Below are 19,457 nucleotides of genomic sequence, written 5' to 3' on the forward strand. Positions count from 1 at the left end.
TCTTGCGAGATATTTACACTGCATAAACAAATCACTGATACCATCTCCCACAAAGGGGCTAATTTTACAAGTGTACACAAGGCAACTGAACAATTAATAGTTCTGCAGTACCTCAAGGCACCATAGCAATGAATAAATGCATCTTCCACCACCCCATTTACTAACAGAAGAATAAGCATTGTAATAAGTACAGCAGCAATCCTCACTTAAAAAAGGTATGGATAGATTACAAAAGCTTTTTTTTAAAAAACAGTCTAAACATGAATTTACTTAAGTACATTCACAATTGATTTTAAATAAAGAAAATATGACCAGAATGTACACATTTAGAACTAAAATCAAACTCAAATGACTTAAGTCTCCTGTCCAGGGTCCATCAAATGCTATTAGTCCATTACCAGCCACATCCAGAAACTGCGGCAGAGATCCACTAGTGACATTTTTATTCTATCCATTTTATTTCCTGTCTTTCTGTTATTTCTTTTTACATTACCCTTTACCAACTGTGATTATATATTTTCGTGTTTGCATCATAACTCTTAACCTCTATCAGTTTCACCTTAACCATCAAGATCAGGGAAACGAGTAAATTTTATTCAAGCCAGGCTTCAGCATTCTTTCCTAACGTCAATTAGGGAACATTGCTCCAACACCATTTCAGTCATGTTGGCATTCATAAAGACCACTTATCAAATGTCACTGAAGGTGGTAAAGCAAAAGGAAGTAATTAAAGAACCTTTAGTGGCAATAAAAGGATAATTTTTTTTAAACCTGGAATTTCCCATGCTCAAGTACCTCCTTCAGTAGTGTTATGAAGTTCTGGCTAGAAGCTAGCTAAAGTAAGTAGTTGGTAAACACCATCCTGCAGAGATGCAATTTGATTTAAAAATGATGCAGAATACATGTAATCTCAAATGGAAAGAGATAGCTGCATTAGGCCAGAGAAAGAAAATGGAATTAAGCTACAGATTATGTTATGAGCAGATTCAAGGGGCTGGAAAGCAGAATCCTGTTTCTGTAAAGGTTTCAAGAAAAAGGAGGCAAAAATCAGAGAAATCAAACCAAACCCCAGTGATAGCTAGGGATCCAAACTCAGTGAAATAAAGCAACCAGGAAGTGGAATCAAAATGAGAAGGTTCAACACATTCATTCACAAAACACAATTTTCTAATTCCTGCAGAACTGATTATAATATATATCCCTAAAACACAGGAAGACAGTTTTAGCCCCATCTAAAGTCTACCACAATATACGTAGGATCAGATAATTTTCAAATATGTAGTGTTTTTAATATTTAATTTGGTAGATGACTCTGGCAAAAGTGACCATTCCAGTAACATACCCAAGAACTGCTATGTCATTGTATCTTTAGATAATATTCCCAACACTGAAACTTAATGCTTACTTGGTTGTAAAGATAACTACTGGTTTTGTCATGAGATAATTTGATATCAATTTGATATTCCAGGTAAAATAAATATAAACACAGATGGTATCACTGATCAATTTTTATTTCTTGCAATAAGTAAAGCTACGAGTACTGCACCACAAATTTTTGGTATTTAAACAGCCAAATTACTAGGCAGTGAATGTTTAATTATTGCTGCTTAGTGTCTATTCAAAGCTTTCAGGTCAAGCTAACCAAGTGGGGATTCTAAAGCCTAATAATTTGTGGCATTTTAACTAATCCTACACTTTCCACTTAACATCCAATAAGCATTCACAAGCATCAATAATTTTTTTATATAACCCGGGATATGATATAAGTTACCCAAACAATGTGCGAAAGAAAATACTTGATTTATCAGTTGAAAGATTAAGCAAAACATTTCTCAAATGAACAAGAAGCCAATCAGAAATGAAAAGCTGACTCCCAAATACATAACAGTGCAACTCTGTGAAGTACTCAAATACAGAAAGCAAAACTGGTGTTTAGAAGATGCATGGAAAAAGCAGCATACCCAGCAGATTCACGGACTTTGACTTGTTCAAATATAAAAAGCAAAAATTCAAATTAATTTATGCCTCTGTTATTTGATTCACATAACAAAACAATTGAACAAAAATTCAAGTGCAGTTTTTTTTCTAAACACCATTGGATACTGTCAGGTTTTTAATTCTGTATTCTGTAGCCCTGCTGCATGGCAACATTAAATTTTGACAGTTTTAAAGACATTAGTTTAATTCATTATTTCTAATTATGCACAGGGGACTTTCTAGCTTCAAAACAATCATTTCAACCAATCCCTCTAACCATCCCCTAACCACGCAGCGTTCCAAGGATGGCAATTTCACAGAACCAAGGGGGTTCTGACCTTCTCAGCCACCTCTTTTCCCAGAAGTGCTTCAATAATTGCAAGGCCAAATTCAAAGCTGGTGCCTGGCCCTCTGCTGGTGATGATGTTCCCATCTACCTCCACACGAGCCTCTGAGTAGGAATAGTTACCTGCAAGAGAATGAGAAGGGATTTCAAAAACATTATCCAAGTATTGATAAAACTTTAGGATTATTGTGATGCCAAACAGACTGTAAGGTTAACTTCAAGATACAGCAAATTCTCAAAATGCTTGATACTATCCTCAAACTTGGGGCGGGGGGGGGGGAAATAGGCTACTTTTCTAGAGCTCTTATCTAAAGAATTTGGTAAAATTCACTAATTTTGCACAGTCTACATTATCCAACTGAGCACACTAAAACAAGCTGTGTAATAATAGGAAACTTTTGAGCCCTTCAGGAATTTTACAGGATTTCATTACCAATTTCAACCCAATTCAGACTATCATTCTAGGTTAAACACAAATGTCAAATACTGACCTCCATCCATCATTTTGTCCTTAGCCAGGGGATGGGTTGTGACTTTGCGCCCATAACCTATCCCGTGAGCCCGTAGAGCTGTGGGGCCTGAAAAACAGATGATGATACTTAATTGTACAGAGTTATCATATTAACCAGATTAAACAGAATATATTGTAAATACTAAATTAGCTAACCAGTCTAAAGGTGTTATATTGGACACCTACTTTAAGATGGCTACGAGGGACCTGGTGAAATTGTACACTAACTGAAAATTAAATCACTAACAACTAGCAATAAGGAAATCAAACAATATGTTGATCTAAAGGAATTACATTTTTTTATATATAAAAGGGAACAAGGATATGAGGAGAAAGCAGGAACAGAGTACAGAAGCAGATGATCAGCCGGGAATACTAATGAATATTAGTGCAAATACAATGACTGCCCTTAATTTCCATGTTTTGTTATACACTTATTTGAGGAGGGGATGGTCTAAAGACTTTCCACCATACCTGGAATATTATCCACTGGTCTATTCTCCCTACCAAGGAAGTATGTGCACAAGGTGCAACACAAGGCTCAGCCAGGGGTTGGAAAGGAAACTGTTTGCTTCCTCCACACAAAGGACAGTTTGGCCCTATATCCAAAGCACTTCAGATGAACAGTGGAAGAAATTTCTGGAAGACTTGACGGTAAACGCAGGAATATTCTCCTCGGCTGTTGCTCAACCTGCCAAGAACCTCCAGCTGATGGTTTGTTGCTCCAGATGCCACCATTTGCAGTATCTTGTTTCTCAAAATGTGGGTTGGCCTGTCAGGACTATACGGAAATGAATGTTTGGAAATCCCAAGCCAAGAGGGTTGTGGTGGTCCAATCAATAAAGATTGATTAAGATTTTTAAGATAAAGAGATATAGCGCAGTAGGGCCAAATGGTGCTGAGGCAAGTAAACCAGCATAACCTTAGAATAGCAGAGTAAGCACAATGGCCCAGACGGCCTACTTCGGCTTTCATTGCTTATATTCTTACATTAACAATGACACTAACAGTGGACATCAACAGAAATAACACAAAAGGGAAGCAGCTTTGACTATTATGTTGAAACTGATCATTGATTTTGAGAGCAGGGAAATGGAAAATTGGATACCCTCCAGAGAGAGAATAGCAGTGTGTTGCCCTAAAGGTTCAGATCCATGCTAGAAAGATACAAAGTCCCCAGATTCAAGTCAACTGTGCTTTAGTATCCTTTTACAACCCAGTTTCTCAAAGATGAACTATGACCATTCCTACCTATAGCAAGATCAACCTGTTATTGAACCTTTAGATCAGAGATTGGGGAGATTGGATGATGCCAAAAATAGAAACCTGGAAGCAGCAATCAGTCTTGAATAACAGCAACTTCTAACTCCGAGAAGGGGAAGATAAATAAGATATGCAGTGTATTTTATATTAAGTATAGATAACAAGGATAGCACTTTATTTAACAAGAACCCAACTTACAAATTGCAAAGCATCACGCAAACACTCAAAAGTATAGCAGAGCAAAAAGACACTTTGATGCCTGTTCTCCCTACTAGAAAAGCTGTAACAGAACGCATTGCAATTTTTGGAAGACTTCAATTGTACTATTACCAAGGTCATGAAGGACTCCTAATCACACAACTGCCATTTGGCGTCCACCTTGAAAGGATTAAACACATTAAATTTACCTTTTTTTAACGCTAATAGGCCAATTAATTTTACTAAGTTTATTACTCATTCAAATGACTTAGCAACCTACAAAAACCTAATTTTATCCTGAAAACAAACGTGAAGTGAACACAAGGAACAATTCAGCATTACTGCTGGTCACTCAAACATATTATCAGAGCAGGATGGTACAGCACACTGTATCAGAATTTGCAGTCCAGAATGGATTGAAGTCACATTTTCCAATGTATCAGTGACATTTCAAGGAGCATTTTGAGAAATTTCAAGGAGCATTTTGAGAAATTTCAACATGACAGTACGTTTGGTTGCTTTAATCAACTACTGTAATTACTAACAGGCCCTAGATTAGCTCTCAATAGATTGTGTAACATAGTCATTTTAAAACCACAGATGGGGGGGGAGGGGAATGTGAGCATATAGAGGTAATATGGTAGCAGTTTACATTCCACTGCAGATAAATAACAGCCAATGTACAGTTAGCTCAGTTTTTTCCAGTAAATATCAAAAACATAATGGATATAGTAGAAGTTGCAGAACAACAGAAATTGAGGGGCAAAACATGCCATGCTTCCTCATTAACTCTGCAGCACTGGCATAGGCAAGCACTGTGTCTGTACTTCTTTTAGCAGCATTTACAATATAATGTGAGTTCATTTAGTCTCATAGTCACAATATGGATCTCACAAGCGAAGTAAGCAATCTTAGAACACAGAACATAGAAAACCTACAGCACAATACAGTAATACACGTACTTACTTTAGAAATTACTTAGGGTTACCCATAGCCCCCTATTTTTCTAAGCTCCATGTACCTATCCAGGAATCTCTTGAAAGAGCTTATTGTATCTGCCTCCACCACCGTCACCGGCAGCCCATCCCACACACTCACCACTTTCTGCGTAAAAAACTTACCCCTGACATCTCCTCTGTATCTACTTACAAGCACCTTAAAACTGTGCCCTGTCATGTTAGCCATTTCAGCCCTGGGAAAAAGCCTCTGACTATCCAATGCCTCTCATCATCTTATACACCTCTATCAGGTCACCTCTCATCCTCCACTACTCCAAGGAGAAAAGACCCAGCTGACTTAATCTATTCCCATAAGGCATGTTCCCCAATCCCTTGAAAAAGACTTGGATCAGCAATTATACGTCAAGACAGAATGGACCAGGAACCTCCCAGTACAGCCCCTAAGAAGTCATGTACAATTGTCCTTAGGGTATGAGGGCAGGTTAGCTGGCTAAATGCCTCAATAATCCATACCAAATGCGCTACACTACTACTTCTTTTTAAGACCAGGACATCTTGCTGGCATCCCAGTCACAAAATACCAAGACCAGCACAGAATGGAAGGTGAACTCAATTTATTCCTCAGTAAATTGATTCAACTCCCAGCCAAACTGCATCTTGCAGGAACTGGATCAATCAAGCACAAATTCAAAGTGTTGCTGCTTTAACATAAAAGCCATTAAATAAGGTTCTCACTAAAACACTCAATCTGCCTCCAAGAAATTAGCAAAGAACTGACCAATGTCCAACACACTTATCTTCAGGAATGGAACTGGAAGATAACAACCATATTCTTTTATTACAAGGAGGATTCTGGTCCTTCCAGGAAATAAGGTGGTAGTTTAAAACAAAATGGGCCAAATTATCCAACTTAAATTCCTGTTGGAAGATGATATACCTGCTGACCACACCGTGTTGATGGCAACGAGTGAAAAACAGCTTTCCATCAGGTTGGTCTAGTCGTTGCTGACATCTTCACTCTAAACACTGGAAGGATTCAGATGTTGTGCTGCACAGGTAATCTTTGGAGTACTGGATCACAAGATTGGTTTTATTCTTATCATATATTTAAGCTGGAAATTATGCATTTTTAAACAAAATTCCTTTCCACATTTACTTAGTCTTCTTTGTATACAACTAATTGGAGGTTAATGATTTGCAATGAAATATTTTAACTCAGCCCACTTTCATCTTCATTAGCAGCATAAAGAAATAATCATGAAGGGTGCTGATTATTGCCATGTACATTATAAACACTTGATAAGTAAGCATTATACCAGTGTGACAGCACATACAATGTAAGAATTGTATGCCACCAAATCTCAGGTCCATTCAATGAGATTACAGCAGATTTACTTCTGAATTCTCTACAGCTGCTTCTTCAATGCTCTATTCCTCCAATATCTCAAATTCTGTTTAACAAATATCATCAGCTGTATACTTGACCTAACATCTACTGCCATTTGTAAAAAGTGTTAATTTCTATACATTTCTGCATATGGCAATTATTTATTTTACCTCAGATCATGCCCCTTTAGCCCCAAACTCTCCAGTCAGCAGCAAGTTTTCAATAATCCAAGATGTTTAATACCTTAAAGACTAATTAAGGTATTCCTTAACCACTGACTGCAAGACAAAAAAAAACCAAACCTCTTGTTAATAACCCAACCCATATGCTTGCGCACTAAATTCAGACCTACAGTTACTTATACTACCACCAATGCAGCAGAACAATATCTACTCAAAGTTACAAATGAAAATAGTAACACGCAAATCAGATTTGGTGTTAGCATTGAGACAGTAACATCTTTAAAACGATCCCCAATATAGGTTTAATATGTTCAGAAATTTTTTTTTGGTTCATCTGAATTGACTTCAATATTTCAAACTTGCAACAGAGATAGCCAAATATTTTCTGTGCAGCAATGAAAAATCATCAGTAGGTCAACAACATTAAAAACGATGGCAAATGTAAATGTGACAATTAGGGACCCTCATGAAAACAAGAGATTCAGCAGATCTGGAAATCTTGAGCTAAATGCTGGAGGAACTCAGCAAGTCAAACAGCATCTATGGAGGGGAAGTCAAAGTCAAAGTTTCAGGCTAAGACCCTTCATCAGGACTCCTGTTTTGTTTGTTTGTTGCTGAAGGTCCACGTGATCCATTTCTCTGCATCTTGCACAGTGGTCCCAACTACAAATGTGTGCATTTATCCCAGTTCAGGAAAAAGAAGAGAAATTTTTTTTCACCCAGACAGTAGAAGCAATTATACTGTCACCTTTTAGTGCCCTGGTGCTTGACGGAAGAGTTTAATTCTTACTATAATCTCTCATTTTAAATGTAGTTAAACATTTTAAGAAAATAGATTACAAACTTAATCTGCTCACATTTGTACTGATCTTTGCTACTGCTGCAACAATTGAAAAGTTTTGGGGAGAAGTTATGGTTATGCAAGACGTCTTCAACACACTCTAAATGCCATTCAGGAAAGTTCAACTGTGCAGAGCATTGCGATCAGAGTGCTAGAAAATAGCCAGCGGTGATTAGTAAGTGATAGAGATTCTTCAACCCAAGAACCAACCAGTCAAGCATACAAACTTTTCACACAAATGTTACAAGTCGTCGGATGAAAAATAAGACAGGAAGTAGCACCTTACAATACTCAAATTTTTCCCTATTATTTCAGACAGCCTTACTCAGTCACCATGTCAGCAAGTTCAATTCTATATTGAGAGAATTTATGAAGAGCTTAATATCCAACACTGACTCATCACTTCCTTTTTCTGATTTAGGCAAGACTATTCTATTTTTTAAAACTATGCCTATCTAGTCGTAGCTAGGAGAACTAGAATGGCTTCTTTACTCACACCACCTCGGTGCTGCCAAGGATGCACGATTAACAACTACGTGACAACATTAATGGGAAACAAAGATAGTTTCCAAATGTAGGCTGAATTAACCTGGATTTCTTACCTCCAGCTGCTGATCCCTCCAATGTCAAGCTACAGACTGCTTTCCTAAATCCACCTCTAAGTCCAACATCATTGAAACAGTCTTTGGTTTCCCATCACAAACTCTACTCCATGACTAAAGACCCCACTTATCTCCCTTAGAGCCATTTGAAACCCAATCAGTCTGTTGACAACACTATTGTTAGATTCAGCTAAATCCTGCTCTGGAACTTGTACTGCCTGATCTTTAAACAGCCCATTTGCTCTTCCATAACATTAATCATTTCCTACCTCCTCAGCTGCCACACTACTGAACACTCACCCATGCCTATAACAGCGCACTTTCTGATTGGCCTACTCTGAACATCCGGGTACTTAAAACTCCTACCCACACCTCAACCTCCATCAATTCCTCCTCACCCAACGTTGTTTGGTGACATATGCTAAATCTTAGTTAAGCAATGTCTCAAATTTAAAATTTGTATTCCTCTTTTCAGATCCTCCCATGGTAACTGCCCTCATTACATCTAATTGTCTCTTGCTGTAAAACCGCTGTATGTATGATCTAATTATGTACTCCAGCTGATAATTACTAAACTTTCTTTCTCCCAATATCCTTTTCATTCTTCTCATCATCATTAATTGCTGTGTTGTATGATGTGGGTGATCACGGTCTATTCATTACGATTATTGTTCTTGGCAATTCTTTCTACGGAAGTGGTTTGCCATTGCCTTCTTCCAGGCAGTGTCCTTTCAAGACAAGTGACTCCAGTCATTATCAATACCCTTCAAAGATTGTCTGCCTGGTGTCAGTGTCACATAACCAAGACTTGTGATATGCACCAGTTGCTTAAACAACCATCTACCACCTGCTCCAATGGCTTTACGTGATCCTGATCTGAGGAGCTAAGAAGGTGCTACACCTTGCCAAAGGATGACCTGCAGGCTAGCAGAGGGAAGGGGCACCTTACACCTCCTTTGGTAGAGACGTATCTCCACCCCACCACCCATCCTTTATGACACACTCCTTGAAATTTCACCTCTGATCACGCCTTTGCCAATCCCCATGTCCCTGTGGATTCCTGTCAATTTCACTTGCTTGAAACATTTCTTGCTATATCAGGTACACTGTCCAAAAAGTTAAGCTTTTCACTCTCACTGGGCACTCAGATGCTAATCACCCTCAAGCAGTTATAATGTGCGATATTAACTAAAAGCAGGTGTTATGTTCCTAATCAGCTCGATGTAAGAGCAAACAACAAAAAAAATGATATAGACATACTGGTTAACTTATACCTTTGATTATGAAGGTCAATTCCAGTATCTCTTCTGAGCAAGAGCATCTATTATCATACAGACCAGAAATAAAATACAGTCCTGGTCTCCATGGACACAAGGCTTTAACCATAGAGATAAGCACACTTTCAAATCCATTTCATTCTAGCCATACCTGCACAGATAGCAGCAATCAAACGCTTCCCATCTGCCTGGGCCTTCAACACCTCTTTTACAGCAGGTGACTAGTAGGAAGAGAAAAAAGTTTCAATGAACAATTGTGAATTTATATTTTATACAGCCACTGTGATTGGCAGTAATATATACTGTTCTTTACTTCACTTTTCGCTTTCAATATTTTCTAATTATATAAATTGCCTAAATACAAATACAAAATTCATAAGGATACAAATAATATGAATTACATTACATTTAAATCACAGTAATAAGATCACAGTATCCCATATTTCAAATCAATCATGTAGAAAGATTGAATTATGAAATGAAATAAAATAATTGTATTTTATTAAAAAAAATCTACCCCCACTACCAAAATGAGTTGGTTAGTAAAAATGAGAAGGAAAAAAATACCTTACCATATAATATAATAATAATGGCTCAGATCCATACTTTAATAACGGTTCAAAGATTATGAAAATAACTCAGAAAGAGTCCCCTTAACATTAGAAAATCATGTTTAGAATCAGAAATCGAACAACGAATCTTCTCCAGATCAAAGCATAACATTACATCAGATAGCCATTGAACATGAGTGGGCAGGGCAGCCTCCTTTCACTTGAGCAAGATCGCCCTCCTGGCCATAAGAGACCTAAAGGCCAATACCCGCCAATCAGATGGCTTCAGTTTTGTTGCACTATCCTCAACAATGCCAAACATGGCAGTTAAAAGACTGGGCTTAAAACAAACATTGAAAAGTACAGAAAAAGTTTGAAATACATCTTTCCAAAATTTTTCAAGGCTTGGAGATGTCCAAAACATGAATTAGTGTGGCCACTCCATCTATCAGATAAGGGGAAATAACTGTGTAGAAACGAGAGAGCCTGTCTTTAGACATACGAACTCTATGTACCACTTTGAATTGTAATAAAGAATGACGAGCACATAATGATGAAGAATTAATCAATTTATAATCTTCCAGCTCCCTTCAGATATGAAAATATCCATTATTTCTTTACTTGGATCTTTGCTTCCTTTATCTTTAAATAAACTAACTGACAATGTGGTGGTCAAACATACTTTGAGGATTTGGTTACAGTTTAGAAAACATTTTGGTTTATTGAGATTCTCCCTCTCGAGTCCCATCATTTCTAATTTTTTTTTAAACCATCTTTAATTGACTTATCTTTTAAAGAATGGGATAGATTGGGTATTAAGCGATTTCAGGATTTGCTTGAAGGAGGGAATCTCTCTTTTGTGCAACTTTCAATGAAATCTAACCTTTCCAATACCCACTTTTTTCGATACTTACAGATTAGAGATTTTTTAAGATCTCAATTACATACATTTCCTACAAGTCCAGATAATAATAGATACAATTTTTAATCTGAAACCCTTTTACAACAGTTCAATATCTTACATTTATGGTCTGCTGTTGGGACTGAAAAAGGCCTCTTTAGATAAAATTAAAGGAGACTGGGAAAAGGGTTTACAGATTTTCATATCTTTACTTCACTTTTCAACTCTACAAATTCATTGTAAAAAGCTGTGAGACCACACAATACACAAAATTGAATTTAAAATGCCAAATGTAGATCTGAAGTTAGTAATCGCCAATTCTCTTGAGTACACTGAGGTTCAACAGCCTTGTGGTTTTTCCTGCACGAGAAGGTTAGAAATCATTTCACACATCGGGGGCAGTACAGCAGGGGAAATGTTGAGCTTGTTTCCTGGCACCAAAGATGAAGCTCAGATACAATTCTTGACATTCTGCCTTTTTCCTGGAGTAAATCTCCCCCAAATATCAAATAATTCACAATTTTCTGGTCTAAAAATTAAAGTTATTTACTGACCAAACAACTAGTTCTACCAACCACATTACCAACTACAGGCACAAAAAAAAAACTGCTGGAGCAACTCAGCAAGTCAACCAACATCCTTGGAGGCAGTGGAGTCTGCGAGGTTTTGGATCGAGACACTGCGTCAGGACTGAGATGTAAAGGGGTGGTTTCCCAGCCTCAGAAGGTGAGAGGGAGAGCAAGGCAGGGGCTGGCTGGTGATAGATGGAACCAAGAAAGGAGGGAGTAAAAAAATTGGCTTTGACAGACAGGAACCTCCTAATAGAAAACCAAGAGGATTCTGTCACACCCTCCTTGGCATGAAGAATCTGCTTCCTGTTGGCACTCTTCTTTACCAGCTGTTCCCAGGACCTTCTCCTCACACTTCACCACAACTGCACCCCCCCCCTCCCATATCACAGCACAAGTTGTTTAGGCATCGGTGGTGCCCAAAGTACTCAATTATATATAGTAAAACCATCAATGCGACTCTGGGAATCTCAATATCATCCAGTTTATAGGACTTTTAAAAACAAACAGCATCAAGCCAAGTATTATTCAGCCATGCAAGGTGACAATACTGTTTAAACTATTAAAACACAAAGCAACTTCTCAGTGGTTTATCTCTGGAACACCTCACAACTGGGCCTAGTCATTTAACCTCACTACAGTTCGGAATATTTCATTCATCACACTGTCTCCAACACAGCTGGATCTCACCAAGTAACTCCTTGATTTGAAAAGATGCTGGTATGGCCAGAAAAGTATTGCATAAAAGTTTTTTATGGACAAAAAAGAAGGAAATTACGTGGAGTGAACAGAGCATCTGTCAAATATGTATTGCTTCCAAGGCAAAATGAGTTGTAACTAAAAAAGGCAGATATGTTAACTTGGAGTTACCTCTGCTAAATTCTGGCTTCCAAGATTCCCTCCGGGTAGAACAACTGCATCATATGGGCACTGTAAAGAGACAAAAAAAATTCATCAACTAACCCAATAGTAAATTTTAATAACCTGACCCTTTCTATATAGAAATGAAGCAGTAAATCTATTATGTTTTGGAGCAGAAGGAATTTAACTCAGTGTGGAGAGAGAGAAAAAAGATGAAATGACAGTTAACAGTCACATTAAGTCCTGAATTCCTCTTCCCAACTGAATTCTTGCTTCATCTACCATTCAAACTCAGCTACTAAAGATTTGCTGATTCCCTCTAACAAACCAGAAAACAGAAGTACAAGTTTTAGAACAAGTACTGTTTTGAGACGATGCAGTATTATCTGGTATGCATTTTAGAACAGATTATCCAGAAATGTACAGTGTCTTACAGGTACAGCAAAACATGATATTCAACAATCAAATATTACAGTCCAAAACAAAAATTTTGGCCAAAAGCCTACACCAATTCTTAAAAAGGAAATTAGCTTTCTCCCAGGGTTCTTACACCTTGAACATGGAAAAGTGAGTGTCAAAGTGGTAAAGTTCGGCGTTACCATATTCAGGACTCAACAGTGGATTTGCGTATTATCCTACGAATAGAGACGGTTATGACTATGTAGTGCAAATTATGCCATTGGGAGATGGAAACAAGACATTACACACACATTTGCATTAACTAACCTAGTAAGTGTGCATAAACCACCAATTTGGCATGGAAATACATACCAGAGGCAAACTTGTGCTTTCATTTCATCCATTGTCAAAACTATGCACAATCGTAACATAAAAACCCAATTAATGCAGGACAGTTGTGTTTAGGTCTTCCTTCAAAGAACAATTTCTCCAAAGCAAGACTTAGTCTAAATTCCCTCACAGAAGAAGAGCCCATGTTACCTGTTTGACTGCATCTTCTAGGCTGGTGTCAGGGCAAATGACCACATCGCGGCTGCAGGTTACTGATCCGCTGCCAGCCAGTCCAGCAACTGTTACCGTTATCTGAAACGCAAAGCATTCAGTTGATAATCACTGCCAACTGAAAAGCAACAAATCAGAGCACAGTGTTACTTCGAATGGGCTGCTCCTGCAAACTTGCCACTGAGTTTTCTAAATCCAGAATAGATTTACGGTAATGTTATTTAGCATCAGCTTAAACAACACACAACAGGTTAATTCCAGTTGGAGTGCCTAAAAAAAAATGTAGACGCTGAAGATCCAGAAGTGGAAAGCTAAGCAAGCCAGGCACCACCAGCAGAGAAAGAAAAAGTTGCAATTTGGGACACGAGGGGAGAGAACAAAGAACGTTTGTTAAGAGTGTGAGAAAAGGGCCCTGTTGAATTTACTGGGAACTTCAGTCAGCTGATTAAGAAATTATTGATATTTCTGAATAATACTATCCATACAATAGTTTTATTCGATTAGTTCTTACATTTGTAACTGTCCCAGACAGAAAGCCGTTCTTTCTGAAGCAACATAGGAAATTGAAGACAGGTTTGCAGGAGTGGAAGCGAGAATTAAAGTGGGAATAAAAAGCACAGGATTGCTATTGCTCTTGCTTACTGAAAATAAGTGCTCTTCAAAGCAGTGCCACACTTTATCTGGTGCGGGGGAATTACAATGAATCCAAAAGCAATACACTAGATTGTAAGTGCAAGTGAACTACTGCTTCATCTACAAGCAATGCTTGTCTGCCTGGATGGTTAGAGAGAGTAGGTGAAAAGGGCAGGTGCTGCAATATGGGAAACTGCCAAAGGGAAGTGGCTGGAGGAGATGAATGACCAAGGAGTCATGGGCAGAACTAGCCCTTCAAGATACTGAAAAAAGGACATCTTTTGATGGAATCCTATGGAAGCCAGTGGAAATTAAGGATAATTTGTTCAATGTGGAAGACAAAGAAGTTCAAGGCAATAACAAAGCTCTGGTTTTGAGGAAGAAACAAGAGGAAATAGTTTGTGGAAAGCCCATTTAAGGAAACATGGAAGACACCTTTAAAGGCATTCATGTGGAATGTATTTTCAGGGGAGATATGAAGGCCAGGAACAAGAATCTCAAAGTATGGAGGATAGAACAGGAGGAAATCTGGCAGAAAGCAGGATGGGGGGGGGGGGTGGAGTCAGGAAGCCCATTGCAAATATGCTCACTAATACATCACTAGAGATATATATATCCACCCAAGCCCAACCCCTCCAGGTTTTGTACAAATTCCAGTTTTGTACAGGTGCAGGGAGCAGTACCAATACACTTATCCATACACATATCTGCAGCTCAAACCCATGCAAAAATTCTCATACCAAACCGTTGACCTAAAGAAAGCCAAGTGCAGTTAAATGAGAAAATGTACAAGGACATTCCAAGCCAGGCCACAACATTTATGAGAAGGGAGTGTACTGGTTGTAACCACATCAGCAAATGTCAAATATAGATTGAGGGTGCCACAGTTGCGTAGCGGTTAGCACAACACTATTACAGCTCAGGGCGTTGGGGTTCAGAGTTCAATTCCGGTACTGACTGTGAGGAGCTGCATGTCTCTCCATGACTGCGTGGGATTCCTCCGGATGCTCCGGTTTCCTCCCTCCATCGAAAGACGTACCAGTTAGTAGATCAAATAGTCATTGTAAATTGTCCTGTGAATAGACTAGTGTTAAGTAGGTTATTGCTGAGTGGTGCAGCTTGTTGGGCCTGTTCCTCGCTGTATCTCTAAATAACAAAATTAATTAAGTTAATTTATCCCAGGTGCTAACGATAACAGGCACAATTAACAGGGACAACACAGACCATTTCTTGGTTCTGACATTAAAAAGACACAAAGCACCAATAAACTGCAATCATAGCAAAAGCAGAAGTCCTCTGGCCCTATCCTGCAACAAGCAGAAGCAGGAAGATGCTGCCAAGTTAGAGGATAATGTAGGAAGGGAAAATACTGGTAAAGCTGGGCTACGTAACCTTAGATCAATCCACAAGACCTGGAGGTGGAAGTTTATAACAGGCAACTCCACTGCAGCAGCCTCACTCCTACTACCACCGTTCTGATGGGAGCACCTCTCCACAACTACCAAATCTACTCTTCCATCTCCATCACAAATATTTAATACATTCGGTACAATACTGTCTACTAATAAATTAACGTGTACTTATAGATTTTAAGTAAAATTTTTTCTTTGATTTGATATCTCCAAGTACACATTTGTCAACACATAAAAGTGATTTACTATCAAAGTGAAATTAGGTACAAGAGAAGGAATAGATTGATCTGTGCAGACACAAGAAAGAGCTCAGATGCTGGAATGGAGGAACTCAGCAGATCAGGCAGTGGCTATGGAGGGAACTGAACAATTGATGTTTCAGGCAAAGACCCTTCACCAGGGCTGGAAAGAAAAAGGACAAGAGTCAGAACAAGAGGGTGGTTGGACGGGGAGGAGCACGAGTCAGTGGGTGATAGCGTCAATCCAAGGGAGAAGGAGAAGATGGGCAGCAGAGGGATGGGGTGTGGGGATGATGTGAGTAGCTGGGACGTGATAGGTGGGCATGGCAAAAGGCTGAAAAAGATGGAATCCGGTAGGAGAGGCCAGTGGACCACAATATAAAGAGGTGGGAAACTACAGGGAAGAAGGGGTGGATGATAAGCAGGTCGGGAGGGTAGGAAAAGGGAAAGAGAAGTGATAATTATGACAGAAGGAAGAGCAGAAAACAAAGGAGGTGGGGGTGACAAAGGGGAGTTAGAGAAATTTATGTTGATGTCATCAGATTGAAGACCACCAAAACGGAACACAAGTTGATCTGTCATCAAATCTGTCCATTTCTCATGCCTCACACATTACTAATGTTTGTTAACAAAGTAAATAACTGGAGGGAGGCCCCAAGCTTCCATCACAGTTTGATAGATTGATGGATGCTGCAGTAGTTCTGAACCTGACACCATAGAATATGGGGTGAAATGCTGGCAACTAACAAGCTCAACATTCTCCTTTCAGCTCAATATAAATCTAATCAGTAGATTTTTCTCTCTGTACACGCCCACCAAATAACAGCTTCTGACTCGCACCTACATAGTCAAATAATATTTAGATCAAAGGCAGACAAGGGAGATAATATATTAATTAGCAAGGACACCTAACAGCATTGCCCTCTTCTGAAAAACCATCCCACAGAATATTACACAGGTATAAATGATCACCTCAGTTTAACTTTGTCTTAAGGATCTATATCGGACCATATAGCACATTCAGTGCATACAGAAGCACTGCACACGATCGTGGGCCCTTGGTTTTAGTTATAGCTTAACAAGTTGGACACGCATGCAATAATCACATCACACAACTGAAGTTCCTTTGGGTGAAACATTTTTTTTAAAAATTCACTAAAGCACTTTTGATAGATCATGGAATTTGCCGAATTAAAATCAGAAAAGCTGGGTATATGTAGGACAGGCAGCATCTGTGTTACAAGCAAAAACCAAATTAACATTTTAAAGAGACTGAAAACATTGTCTCCATTTCTCTTTCCAATTAAGTGCCTGACCCCAAGCATTTGTTTTTATATTTCCAACATCAGCTTCTTTTTTTCTTTTCAAACTCTCTCTCACTCCCTAATTTTCCACTGCCAGAACAAAAATCTGTGGAAACCTTTTACAATTGAGGTCTGCCATTTCAGCAACTCAATCCTGACCTCAGGTGCTGTCTGTACTATTTGTACATTCTCCCAATGACTGCTCCAGTTTCCTACCACATCCAAAATAATTACCTGTAGTGTATAAATGAATGGTAGAATATTAAGGGAGGAGTCAGATAGAGAAGAATTGATGAGAAACATGGGGAGGGGAGAATAGAAGTTCAAAGTACATATGTCAACATACAAGTACCTTGATATTCATTTCCTTGTGGGCATTCACAGTAAATACAAAGAAACAAAAAAAATCAATGACAAACCACACATGACAAGACATCACTGCAAATGCACAAAAATATAAATAAATAAATATTGACAACACAAATTTTGAAGTCCTTAAAAGTGAGTCCATAGGTTGTGGAATCAGTTTATTGTTAGTCTGAGTGAAGTTATCCCCTCTGGTTCAAGAGATGATGGTTAAGTTTCTCCCCCTCTCTATTATCATGTACTGCATGGTACTGCTGCCGCAAAGTTAACATTTCATGACATTTGCCGGTGATATTAAACCTGATTCTGACGGGTAGTAACTGTTCTTGAACCTGATGATGAGAGTCCCAGGGATCCTGTACGTCCTTCCTGATGGCTATAGTGGGAAGAGAGCATGGGCTGGATGGTGGGGGTCCTTGACGGATGCTGTTTTCCTGAGACAGAACTCCTTGTAAATGTGCTCAACGGCGAGAGGACTTTACCTGTGATGGACTGGGCTATATCCACTACTTTCTGTAGGCTCCCCGCACCCCGTGCAAGGGCATTGGTGTCCTATACCAGGGATTAGTATAGGGTTGCTGTAAATGGGTGCATGGCCAGTGCACTGAAGGCCCTGGTTCTAGGCTCTACTTCTATCACTTAAATTAATTCCGTGCAAAAATTAGTGCACATTTAAGCAAATGAATTGTGATAATTATATAAAAGAGAGATTGCCAAAACGGGTTATTTTTATAATGTTAAATAACTCTCGAATGACTTGCAAGAGTACTTTGATATTTAGTGCTTACTGTAAGCGCAGGGAATGATATTCCAGGATTCTAGAACTCTCCTGGAATTAATTCGAGGTTTGGCCAGGTCAACTAGCTTCTCAAAGTCCCTCCCCTGCCACCAACTAATTGGCTGAATAATCCGACACGGCGCCCAGACTGCGTGGTGATTGGACAACTCCCACGTACATCACACCTCGCACAGAACTCTGCTCTTCGCCGCAAATTAATGCCGAACAAACGATATTTCAATTTTTATACAATGAAAGCTATCCGATCCACTTTACTCACCCCAGCTCGGCGCATCAAATCGGTAGGAACTACCACTTCTATCTCCTCGGCGCCTTTGGCCAAAATCAGCAGCGCCCTCTTAGCCGCCATCTTAGCACAGAGAATGGCGCTGCTGCGCAGTACAGGAGAGGAGGGTAAAGTATGGGTCCTGACGAGGACAGACCTTGCGCGTCGCAATCTCAAAATAAATAAACTGTAACAAACTCATTCGAAGAACACTGATACAAAAGAACACTAAAAATAATTCTGGAAATGCTCAGCTCTGCAAATGAAACATTTTGCTTTATTGTGTAATAGGGATGCTAGGGTACGCATCACAGAAATAGACCTTTAGCCCAACTCGTCCATGTCAGGTAGATGCCTACCTGAACTAGTACTATTTGCCTGCGTTTGGACCACGTCCCAACTTTGCCTGCCCAAATACTTGTTCAAATGTGTTTTAGCTGTTATAATTATACTCGTCTCTACCACTTTGGGCAGCTCACTCCATGTGCCCACCAACCTCAGTGTGAAAATCTAGACCCTTAGTGTGTCTTACCTTAAACCTTTGCATTCTCGTTTTGGACTCACCTACACCGAGAAAAAGGCCATCTTATCCCCTCACGTTTTATGAATCTTAATAAAGTCACCCCTAAGCCTCTTTCACTCTGGGGAAATCAGTCTCAAATCTCCATTCTCTCCTAATAACCCAAGCAATCCTGTCGGGCCACATCCTGTGAATCTCTTCTGCAGTCCCTTGAACTTAATCACATCCTTCCTAAAGTATGCAACCAGAACTGCACGAAGTGTGGTCCCACCAGCTTGCGAGACTAGTCCCAACTCTTGTATTCAGTACCTTGGACAATGAGGACAAGCGTACCACACACATTCTTCACCACCCTGTCTAACTGTGTTGCCACTTTCTGGGATTTCTGTGATCATGAACAAAACACCAAGTTCTTGATGTACGTATGTATGAGAAGCACTTGATGATTGTGAACCTGTACTAATGAAGCTCACAGGGATGATGGGCAAATCTCATTGAAACCTACAAAATAATGGAAGGCCTAAATAGAATGGA

General features: G+C 39.1%; 1 protein-coding gene across 1 annotated transcript; it reads right to left on the bottom strand.

The window, feature by feature from the left end:
• Window positions 1-989: 989 nt before the first annotated feature.
• Window positions 990-18,519, bottom strand: park7 (parkinson protein 7). Its single transcript, XM_063032978.1, has 6 exons — window positions 18,398-18,519; window positions 13,365-13,466; window positions 12,435-12,494; window positions 9,695-9,764; window positions 2,815-2,901; window positions 990-2,446 (listed from the first exon to the last, which is right to left on the bottom strand). The coding sequence occupies exons 1-6, from the start codon at window positions 18,485-18,487 to the stop codon at window positions 2,292-2,294; spliced, it is 564 nt and encodes a 187-aa protein (XP_062889048.1). The 5' UTR covers window positions 18,488-18,519; the 3' UTR covers window positions 990-2,291.
• Between the last annotated feature and the right edge of the window lie 938 nt (window positions 18,520-19,457).

The sequence above is a fragment of the Mobula hypostoma genome, chromosome 25 (assembly GCF_963921235.1).
Source record: "Mobula hypostoma chromosome 25, sMobHyp1.1, whole genome shotgun sequence".
In the NCBI taxonomy this organism is placed as follows: domain Eukaryota; kingdom Metazoa; phylum Chordata; class Chondrichthyes; order Myliobatiformes; family Myliobatidae; genus Mobula; species Mobula hypostoma.

What these genes read in the sequence shown, in the direction of transcription:
- park7 (XM_063032978.1), bottom strand. Translation starts at nt 18,487, where the DNA reads ATGGCGGCTAAGAGGGCGCTGCTGATTTTGGCCAAAGGCGCCGAGGAG. An exon ending in ATTTGATGCGCCGAGCTGGG is followed by an intron (nt 13,467 to 18,397) that starts GTGAGTAAAGTG and finishes TTTGCGTTTCAG; the next exon opens with ATAACGGTAACAGTTGCTGG. An exon ending in GAAGCCAGAATTTAGCAGAG is followed by an intron (nt 9,765 to 12,434) that starts GTAACTCCAAGT and finishes TCTTCCTACTAG; the next exon opens with TCACCTGCTGTAAAAGAGGT.